This window comes from Mauremys mutica, chromosome 13 (assembly GCF_020497125.1).
Source record: "Mauremys mutica isolate MM-2020 ecotype Southern chromosome 13, ASM2049712v1, whole genome shotgun sequence".
Taxonomy (NCBI): Eukaryota; Metazoa; Chordata; order Testudines; family Geoemydidae; genus Mauremys; species Mauremys mutica.
In genome coordinates, this window is record NC_059084.1 from 38,705,162 (window position 1) to 38,716,310 (window position 11,149).

At 42.3% G+C, this 11,149-nt stretch overlaps 1 protein-coding gene across 1 annotated transcript; it reads left to right on the forward strand.

The window, feature by feature from the left end:
• The first annotated feature begins 4,513 nt into the window (after window positions 1-4,513).
• On the forward strand, window positions 4,514-7,256 carry LOC123348375 (olfactory receptor 6B1-like). Its single transcript, XM_044985895.1, has 2 exons — window positions 4,514-4,716; window positions 6,285-7,256. The coding sequence occupies exon 2, from the start codon at window positions 6,294-6,296 to the stop codon at window positions 7,254-7,256; it is 963 nt and encodes a 320-aa protein (XP_044841830.1). The 5' UTR covers window positions 4,514-4,716; window positions 6,285-6,293.
• Window positions 7,257-11,149: the final 3,893 nt, after the last annotated feature.

Here is an 11,149-nt window from a genome sequence, read left to right on the forward strand (position 1 = left end):
TATATAGAAATCTAGACCTGTTATGTGTTTTGGTGTAACTTGCATTATCCTTATGTTAAATTTGCATTATCCTAACAAAACACTTACTTTATTCATATCTCTCTTATATATCTCATCGGCCCTGACACCCCACCCATAAATTCGAATACCCCCCCAATTTCAATTCCTGGGGAAACTACTGCCCACAATGCCCCACATTGACAGTTAAATCAGTGCAAGCGCTCCTGCTGAGGGTGTGCTCCTGGTGCAGATATGCACTGCCAACACAAGGAGCATAGTGTGGACATGCATAAGTGATTTAATTATTGTGGTGGTTGTATGTTGCTATGTCTACATTACAGCTTATGTTGGCAAAACGTATGTCACTCAGGGGTGTAAATATTCCAAACACTCCCCCCGAGCAACGTAAGTTACACCAACATAAGTGCTTGCGTGTAAAGCACTATGTTGGTGGGAGAGCTTCTCCCGCTGATGTCAGGGGAGATATGTTCATTACAACACACCAAGGGGAAGGCTGTTCGCAGCAGGGATTAAACGTAGGGTTACAAACTGGCCCAATATTCCACTGGGCAATCACCAATCTGTGGCGAGTAGACCCAGTCCCTGAGCTGCCAGTGCTTCCATGCCAGCTGGGTCTGGGTAGAGTCCAGTCGCTGCTTCCAGCACTGGGGCTTCAAAACACTCTCCTGCGATCAGCTTCTCTTCCTGGGACTGTGGGACCACGTCCAGCTGCCCTAAACCTCCAAACCTGTGCTTGAGGCCTCCCGAGCCCCAGAGTCACTTACATGTGCTTCCCCAGAGTTCCACCTAGGCTCTCTGGGCCTTGAGTTTGATGCCTTTGGGCATCGTATGGCTGGAAAGAAAGGAACACAGGGTTAGCAGAGGAATCTCTTAGCTGCAGAAGCTTTCCTAGAAAGCACTTGAGAGTTACAGAGCTTTGAAAAATAACCTGATTCTTGAGACGATGCCTCCCTTAGTCTGATCTCACTCCTTCTGTGAGTCTCAGGCTCAACAGCACTTCAGCCCAGGCAGAGTCTACTCTCACCTTGCCCTCTTTCTCTCACAAGCCTGCCTTAAATATGTCCATGGTCAGCCCCCCTGCACACAGAAGAACCCTGCCATTAATTAGCATCTCTGACCACTATGCCATGTGCTCAGCCCCACCTTTTTGTCATGCCTACCTCTCCTGCAGACCCTTGTGTAGACAAATTAGTGTCCACACAATGTGGATGGCCCCTGATGGCAGATTTGGTGGTTTCTCAGTGAGCGTCCTTCATTGAAATTTCAAGCACTTTTCCTGGAAGGGCATGGCAGGGATGTCCAGAGAGCAGCTGGAAAGGAAATACAATCCAGTAATCTAACTACTGTGAAGCTTTTCCAAATCTGTCCCCAGTATCACTCTTGGTAAGACAATGGGTTACTTCGGGGTGAATCTGGCCCTGCTTGTTTCAGAATGAATAATGAAATTTGTTTAGTTGTTTATGTGAGTGACCCACACAAATCATAGAATCATAGAGGTGTAGGACTCAAAGGGACTTCAGCAGGTCATCTTGTCCAGTGTCCTGCACTCAAGGCAGGACTAAGTATTATCTAGACCATTCCTGACAGGTGTTTTTCTAACCTGTTCTTATAAACCCCTCCAATGACCGAGATTCCACAGCCTCCCTAGGCACTTTGTTTCACTGCTCAACTACCCTGACAGGAAGTTTCTCCTAATGTCCAATGTAAACCACCCTTCCTGCAATTTAAGCCCATTGCTTTGTGTCCTATCCTCAGAGGTTAAGGAGAACAATTTTTCACCCTCCTTCTTGTAACAACCTTTTATGTACTTGAAAACTGTTATCATGTCCCCTCTCAGTCTTCTTTTCTCCAGACTAAACAAACCCAATTTTTTCAACCTTCCCTCATAGGTCATGTTTTCTAGACCTTTAATCATTTTTGTTGCTCTCCTGTGGACTTTTCCTAATTTGTCCACATCTTACAGTCTTAAGAGAATGTAGCAGCTGCACAATGGTACTCAGATGTAAAGAATTGCGAAAGATCATTTTCAAAGTTTACCCTTAACTCTTCCCCCGTGTTTGTTATCATGGGACAATTTGTGATGAAATGATCCCCTTCTGTTTCTCAGATATTGCAATGGAACTGTGTGAACAGAGAAATCTATGGTAGATTCACCAAGTGATAGAGTCATGAAATGATTTAGTCACTTAATTGTCACTTTAAACATCTAAAGCCCAGAGTCGGGCCTCACTGATATTCACAAAACCCCCAATCAGCTGCCCCTGAATGCTGTAGGTGTCTAAGTTCAGTTGGCACCTACATTTTTGAACAAAATGAAAATAGAGTTGATTTGTAGAGTATGTATGATTCATTTGATCTGGCCAGTTGGCTAATCCTGGTGAAAATCAAGTAGCAAGGCTGAGTGAATAGTTTGTATTAATTTGTTCATTCAGTAGATGTCACCTCTTTTCTGTATGTGAATTGTTCATGAATAAATACTGATCTTTTCAATTATGTTTGCCATTTCATGTTCTTCTCTGTTGGGTTATATTGTGCATTTAGAGACAGACTTTCAAAAAGGCTCTGAATCAAAAAATGAGGCCTTTTATTCAGAAGCGCTCAGATCCCATTTAAACATCAGAAATGGTGACCAAAACTTTCAAAAGTTCTCAGGTTGTTCTCAGATGGTGCGTCTCAGAACTAGTGACCAAACTTTCAGAAGTTCTCAGGGTTAAAAAATCAGTGCTGCAGTGGCAGAGATGCCAACTCATGTAACTTTATCATGCTTCTTTTGTTTTTTGTTGTTTATTGTTGTTTATATCCCTGTGCGATATACAGAAGAGTCTTGAACAGGGGTCTCCTCCTGTTACTCATAAGTATGGTAACTAGTCTTTGTTTTACAGGCGTAAATTAATGGGGACATAGCTCCTCCATCTTATAAATGATTGGTACACACAGGAGTTCTTTTACTCAAAAATCCTTGTTTTTATTGGGTTTAAAGCACACATTTAAAATAATAATAGTCTAGAGCACCCCATAATGCCAAGTAGCAGAACATGGAAAACATGGTCACCAGGGACATATCAGTCTGGGAGATGGACACCAGCCAGAATGGAACAGTATAAGCACTGGTTACTCAGTGGGGTTCAAATAGTGCCTGAAACACCTTTGAAAGCAGTGCCCTCTGGAAAACAAAATAAATGATGATAGGAAACTCACTATTTGTGTCTTGAGCCCTGTTATTATTGGCTGGGACTGTCAAAAGAACCTAAGGGAGTAAGGCACCCAGTTTAGATTGGGTTTAGGCACCTTATGCATAGATTCCAAGGCCAGAAGGGAACATTTTGATTATCTGGTCTGATCTTCTGTGTAGCACAGGCCAGACAACTGCCCCCAAAAGAATTTCTAGAACAGATTTTTTAGGGAAAAAAAACATCCACTCTTGATTTCAAAATTGTCAGTGAAGGAGAATCCACCATGATGCTTGGTAAGTAGTTCCAATGGTTATATACAGTCACTGTTAAAAATTTACCCTTTATTTCCAGTTTGAATTTGTCTAGCTTCAACCTCCAGCCATTAGATTGTGTTAGACCTTTCTCTGCTAGATCTGCTCCAAATTTTTTTTTTAAATTACAGGAAGGTCTCAACCAAGACTAGGGTCTCATTGTGCTGGGTGCTATACCTACACATGGTTAGAGACAATCCCTGCCCCAAAGAAAAGACATTTAGTCATGCATGTGCCTGGCTTTGTTTTGCTTCCAGGTGCTGTCTAATATGGATGTAGGGAGAACATGATAGGGAGTACTATTAGGCAGAGAGAATGGTCCAGTGGTTAGGGTGTGTGCTTTGAAGCTGGGGGACCATTGTGCCATTCCCTGATCCGTTATGGACTTCTTGCGCAACCAAGGGTAAGTAACATAGGGTGATGTCGTTAAGAACCCAGTAGGATTTTCAAAAGTATCTCAGTGCATAAAACTCATTTAAATTGCTTTATATGAAACACCTGCATGCTTTTCAAAAATCTCCTAGACAAGTACTTACATTTAAAAATATGGCTTTTGTTGACCAATTTTAAAGCATTTTCCCATGTGAGTTAGGCACCTAAATACCTTTAAAAATCTGGCCCAGAGTGTGTCTGTGCTTCTGTTCCCCATCCATAAAATGGAAGGTGTAGTGGATCCCTACATTGCAGGGGTGTTAGAGGGATAAATACATTAAAAATGGTGAGGAACTCAAATGTTGCTGTAATGGGGCCATAAGTACTTAGGGCAGATAGATAGCTGTGCATTGCAAACTCAATTGACATACCTTACGTACCGTTTGTGGGAATGTACTATCCATCTCTCATTGGAATTAGATATTTCACTGCAGTACTAATTTCGTTCTTCTTGTCCCATATAAAAATAACTTTTTTTTCCTTCTCAGTAATTAATATTCCCATCAGCAGAATTGTCAAGAGAGATTTTCCCTTCTCCCAGAAAGGATAAATAATGAACCAGGAGAGATGATCACTTTTTGGTGCTGCTGGACTCAATGCGGAGTGCATCACACAAAGCAGGGCAGGTCAACCAGAGGACATGCAGATGATGTTACTTTCAGGAGTGAAGCACAAGAAGAGAGATGGACAATGGTGTGTGGAGTCCAGAACCCGGCCTCTTAATGCTGAGTGAAGCAGTCATGTCAGAGAGTCCAGCTGGTAACTGAACTGCCTTAGAGGTAAAACAGGTCCTTTGCAATCTTATTGTCATGATCAGAATTGGAGACAGGGAAGACCTGCCTGGTCACCTGGTCCATCATCTCTGCTCCAAGCAGGATTTTAGCCCTCAGTGTGGGAACCTACTTCAAAGCAGTGGGGGGAAGTTTAGTGAGATAATGTTGGCTAAGTGCTTTGGTAATGACAACTGTGGGATTTTTAAGGAAGAATGTATTAGTATTTGTTAATTATGACTTTACTGTATTTGTCATACTTTTCTCAAGTGTATCTTTAAAATATTTCAGCGGTGAGGCTTCTGTCCCTTTCCTTAGGACATTGTCACGTAGGACAGCTCATTGCTAATAAATGCATCCTCTCCCATCTGAGTAGCTCCACATGCAAGTATCTGTCTAGGATAGGATGTATCCTCCCTTTCCTACCTCAATAAGTTTAAGATAAATATCTATGAAACAGATTTTTTTTAACCCAGATATACCCTCTAACTCAGTTTTCTCCATCATTTTCTCTATATTAAATACCATTTGTTGACAGATGTCAGCTTCTCTGTCACACAGGGTGAACGTTTGATCAATAAAAATATTTTCTGCTTTGGCAGTTGAGATAATAATGTAGGTTTTCACACTTCATTCCTTTTTGAATATTTGGATCACTGGGATGATTCTGTGATTGACTGAGAGTAATCAATAATTTGCCAGAGGTAATTTTATTTGTTTACTATGTCTTTCCCCTAAAATCCCAAATACTGTAACTGTCTGTCAATAATAAAGTAGAAAGATGTTGACTAGACTAGAATAAAATCACATTGTTCTGATCTGGTATGTCAGAAAGTGTGATAGAAAATATATGAATGAAGAGTCATCTATCAGCTTAACTACCTACATAGAAGCTGAACAATACTCTCTCTCTCTCTCTCTCTCTCTCCATCTAATCTATCTGTCTATCCATCTGTGGCACCAAGATTTTGATTAGTGATTTTGCTGCCTAAAGTTTTATACTGAAAATATAAGGCACTCAAAATCAAGGCATCTGAAGAAGTGGGTATTCACCCACGAAAGCTCATGCTGCAAAACGTCTGTTAGTCTATAAGGTGCCACAGGATTCTTTGCTGCTTTTACAGAACCAGACTAACACGGCTACCCCTCTGATACTCAAAATCATGATTCACTTTTCACTGTCTATCCATATAACCATCATCATAGTGGTTTTTGGGCACCTCATCCAATCTCCTGTGGCATTTGCAAGGTTTTCAGAGATTGACATTCTGTTTAACCTGATGACAAAAAAAAAAATCAACACATTTTGATGTATCTTCTCAGGCTGCATTCTCCATCCAGTTTTTATTTGACTAACTCTCCAGAGAAGACATTTAAACATTATGTTAAATGTATACTGAGATTTTTAAGAGCCCATTGGGGGCAAGCACCCAAATCCAATTCAGTTTGGGTGCCTCCATCACTAAAGCTAGTTTGAAACCTGATATTGAATTAATTGCTCATAATCTGTGAAAATGTGATGATATTTGCTTTAGCTGTCTCCCAAAATACACCAACGCTTGTTTGATTTTCCCTAGATAAGTGACATGGCAGGCACAAAATGGAGAAATCAATCGTCTGTCACGGAATTCATCCTTCTGGGATTTGGGGATCTCCCTGAGCTGCAAATTCTTCTCTTCCTGCTGTTTCTAGTGATCTACATTGTAACTGTGGCTGGAAACATCCTCATTGTTGTGCTAGTTGTGACTGATCAGCACCTTCACACCCCCATGTACTTCTTCCTGGGGAACTTGTCCTGCTTGGAGACCTGCTACACCTCCACCATCCTGCCCAAGATGCTGGCCAGTTTCCTGACTGGGGACAGAACCATTTCTGTTAGGGGCTGCATTGCTCAATTTTATTTCTTTTGTTCTTTGGCAGCTACAGAATGTTACCTCCTAGCAGCGATGTCTTATGATCGGTATTTAGCAATATGTAAACCCCTGCATTATGTACCTGTTATGAACAGAAGGTTTATCCTCCAGCTAGCAGCTGGGTCTTGGATACTGGGGTCACTGGCTTGTAGCACAGTAATATATTTGATGTCACAGCTAATTTTCTGTGGCCCCAATGAAATTGACCATTTCTTTTGTGATTTCACTCCAATCATAAAACTCTCCTGCAGCGAAAACCACCTTGTTGTACTCCTGGATTCCATCCTGGCCTGTGTATTTACTCTGCCACCATTTCTGCTGACTGTGATATCATATATTTTTATCATCGCCACCATTCTGAGAATCCCTTCAATCACCGGGAGGCAAAAGGCCTTTTCCACCTGCTCCTCCCACCTCATCATCGTTACTATTTTCTATTTGACCCTAATGATTGTTTATATGTTGCCAAAAACCAACCAGCTGAGGGCCTTTCACACAGCGCTCTCTGTCGGCTACACAGTTGTGACCCCCCTGGCCAACCCCCTCATCTACAGCCTGAGGAACAAAGAGGTGAAGGAGGCACTGAGGAAAGCGGCCAGTAAATTGGTGCCTTTCACATGCTATCACACAAATTGAGCTAATTTTGTTTCACTGGCAGTGAAATGGAGATAATTTGACCTGATTTACTGAGGCAGAGTCCAGGTAGCCTGGAACTAACTGGAGAACAAGAGAAGTAAAATGAACACAATACAAATGTTCTGACTGTTCAAACTCTTATGCAGGTTTAGGACTGATTCTTGTTACTGCTGTTGGGGACCTGTTTGCAGCTTGTGTATACGTCTCTTAACACCCCCTCCCCCCATGCTCTTTTTCTTTTCTTTATTCTTCGTTCTCATCAGGCATTGCACAATCCCTTCTTCCCTTGCTCCCTCCTTTCTCCACCACCTTCCGCTGCTCTGTCAGCATCCCTCCATCCCATTCCCTTTCTCTCCGTTCCTCTTTTTCTCATCCAATTTCTTCCACCCCCAGGTTATTTTCCCTTTTGCCTTCCTCCTTGTCTTTCTCCTGTCCTTAAACCAGCTTGTGGTTAGTTGTAGAAATTCATCCTACATTGCTCACTCCACGAACAAGCCTTCAAACAAACCCAGGCTGTTCCCTCCTGCCATGGTTGCCTTAGGAGCCAAACACTGGATGTTCTAAGGTATTTGGTTGCCTAAGATGCAGACAAGAGCCAAGTGGGGTTTTCCAAAGAGGTTAAGTGCCCAACTCCTATTGACGTCCATGTAAGTTATACATGTAACCTGCATAGGAACTTTACAAGTCCAGCTAGGGACCTAACTGCACCTTTAGCTGCTCAGACACCTTGAAAGTCTGTCCCTTAGAACCCTCTTCCACACAAGCAGGAGGTAGGTTACATTCCCCTCCAAGGGTAAGTAAATGTGACCTTGGCTTATTTATGAATGGAACCTTCCTCTGCTTTAAACTTGTGCAGTATGGGTGAGATATTTAAAAGTGCCCAAGGCTTGGTCTGCACTTCAAAGTTACGTTGACATAGCTACGCGGGCCGGGATGTGAAAAAAACATGCCCCTGACTGAGAGGACCATGCTGACCTAACCCCCAGCATAGATACAGCTTTGCCCACTGAAAAAATGCTTCCATCAACATAGCTGACTTTGTTTTGGGACATGGTGTTCCTACAGCAATGGAAAAACCCCTTCCATCGGTATAGGCTGCATCTACACTATGGGGTTATGTCATTTTAGCTATGCCAACAAAGCTATGCTGGCATAATCTCTGTAGTGTAGACACAGCCTATGTGACTTTCAGTGGGAATTTTGCTTCTGAGATGTTCAGATTGTCCTAAATGTCTTCCAATGGAACTATTTGCTGTGTGTTTAGGTTTCTTTTTTTTCTTTTCTTTTGTTCATTTGTTTATATTTTTTTCATGCCCCTCAGCGTGGCATATGAGCTTGTCATGAAAAGAAACAAGCAACAGTTCATTCAAATTTGTGCCTTAGAGATTAAAAAAATGTGAACTGCATAAATTACCTCCAAGATATCAAAACCTCCTTTGTCACTATCTATTTCATAATTGAAAAAAGATAAAGGAGAGATATTATGGGCTTCAAATTAAGTTTCAATGTTTAGTTTGCATTTTAATGGTTGCTTGCTTGCATTGCTGAGACATCCTGTATTTTTCTCTGAACTATCTGCTGTGCATTTTCTCCAGGTTTGCCTGTATTATGAAAATTATTCATAGAATGATTGCAAATGCCTTTTGCCTTCAGAAAAAGAAAAATAAAGAAAACGTGATGGTCAGCTGAATAAATTGAAGCAATATTAGTATTTTTATTGGTGAAAATGATGATAACGATATGCCTGCAACTGTGTCCAATTCACTAACAACATGTGAGTTCAAAGAGTTAGGAACAGTTTAAAAAATACAATTAGAATTAAATGAAATATAGGGAAATACTTGATGCTTTGGGAAGGCAACTAACACAGGGGAAGATAAGAGCTAGGTAGTAGTAGTATATGTATAATAGCATTAGTTAGGATAAGAGACAATGGCATTGGAAGTGGTGACTACACAGTATAATGGGCACTGGGGGACAGCAGAGGGTGATGGATGGGGGAGGGTTGGCTGTACTGTATAATGGGCACTAGGGGGCAGCAGAGGGTGATGGATGGGGGAGGGTTGGCTGTACTGTATAATGGGCACTAGGGGGCAGCAGAGGGTGATGGATGGGGGAGGGTTGGCTATACTGTATAATGGGCACTAGATGTCGAAAGAGGTTCATTTATGAATTTCCACTTGTGCCCGCTATATGGCTGCAAGGTGTAACAACAGAAGAGAAAGCTGCAGATGTTTTCCAAAAAAACAGTAGACAGCAGCATATAGTGACTTGATTGGGTCTCAGCTGATTCTGTCTTAGGCTCTGTTGTCCCTTTAACTCCTGCACCAAGCTTTGCTGATAGGTACTATTCCTTATTTTTTGACCCTGCCTCCACCTCCAACCTCATGCATGTTGCCCGAGTGAACATGCCAGAAATGTCAAGCTGGAAGGGCCCTTGAGAAGTCATCAAGTTCAGCCCTGCGTGGATGCAGGACCAAGTAATGCTAGACCAGGTGGTTGTACAACTTGGTCTTAATAACCTCCTCTGATGGGTATTCCATAACCTTCCTTGGAACCCATTCCAGAGCTTAGCTACCCTGAGAGTTAGGAAGTTTTCCCTAATATCTAACCTAAATCTTCCTTCAGATTAAGCCCATTACTTCTTGTCCTACCTTCAGTGGACATGGAGAACAATGGTTCCCCATCCTCTTTATAACAGCCCTCAACATATTTGAAGATTGTGATCACTTCCCCCTTTAGTCTTCTTCTCTCAAAACTACATATGCCCTTTTTTTAAAACCTTTACTCAGAGGTCAGATTTGCGAACCTTTTATCATTTTTGTTGCTCTCCTCTGGACTCTCTCTAGTGTGTCTGCATCCTTCCTGTGCCCAGAGTTGGACCTAGTATTCCAGGTGAGGCCTCACCAGTGACAAGCAGAGTGGGAGAATTTCTCCTGTGTCTTACATACAACATTCCTGTCAATACCCCCCAGAATGACATTAACCTTTTTCACAACTGCATCACATTCTTGACTCATATGCAATGTTGTAATAAAAACATAAGAATGGGCACATTGGGTTAGACCAATAGTCCATTGAGCCCAGAATCCTGTCTTCCAACAGTGGCCAGTGCCAGGTGCTTCAGAGGGAATGAACACAATAGGTGATCATCAAGTGATCCATCCCCTGTGGCCCATTCCCAGATTCTGGCGAACAGAGGCTAGAGACAGACATTCATAGTTTTGCATCCCTGCCCATCCTGGCTAATAGCTACTGATGGACCTATCCTCCATGAACTTATCTTCTTCTTTTTTGAACCCTGTTGCAGTCTCCCTTCCCCACCCTGTTCCTTTCCTCCCTATGACTGGATGGGTGATAAAAGGCCACTTCATCAACACAGGAACAAATGTGGACAAATTGGCTGTGAATAAATTTAGTGTGCAATTTAGGACGTGCATTGTCTACATGAACACATAGATTGAGGCAGGCTGGGGTGTGAATCTATTCCACTGACCACATGGAACCTGCTGATGTGCATTAACAGTTCATTATTATGCTTTGATCTAGTCCTTTTGGAAATGGCACCAGATCAAAGTGCATTAATAAACAGTTAGTGCATGTCAGCTGGGCCAACATGGACAGTTACTCCATGGCAGGCTAGTGCAGAGTAGATTCACATCCCAGCTTGCCGTGAACTGATTGTCCGTGTAGACAAGCCCTCAGAAGAAGGTGTCTAACCATCAGAGGAGGGAGTTTCTGGAACAGCCTTCCAACAGGAGTGACAGGGTAAACAACTTAACTCATTTTGACATGGAGCTTGATAAATTTATGAATGGGATTATGGGACAGAGTCGCCACTGCTAGCAGAAGAACGGACTTGATCACTCAGGAGATCCTTCCAGTCCTGTGAG

Coding starts and splice junctions, on each gene's coding strand:
- LOC123348375 (XM_044985895.1), top strand. CDS start 6,294: ATGGCAGGCACAAAATGGAGAAATCAATCGTCTGTCACGGAATTCATC.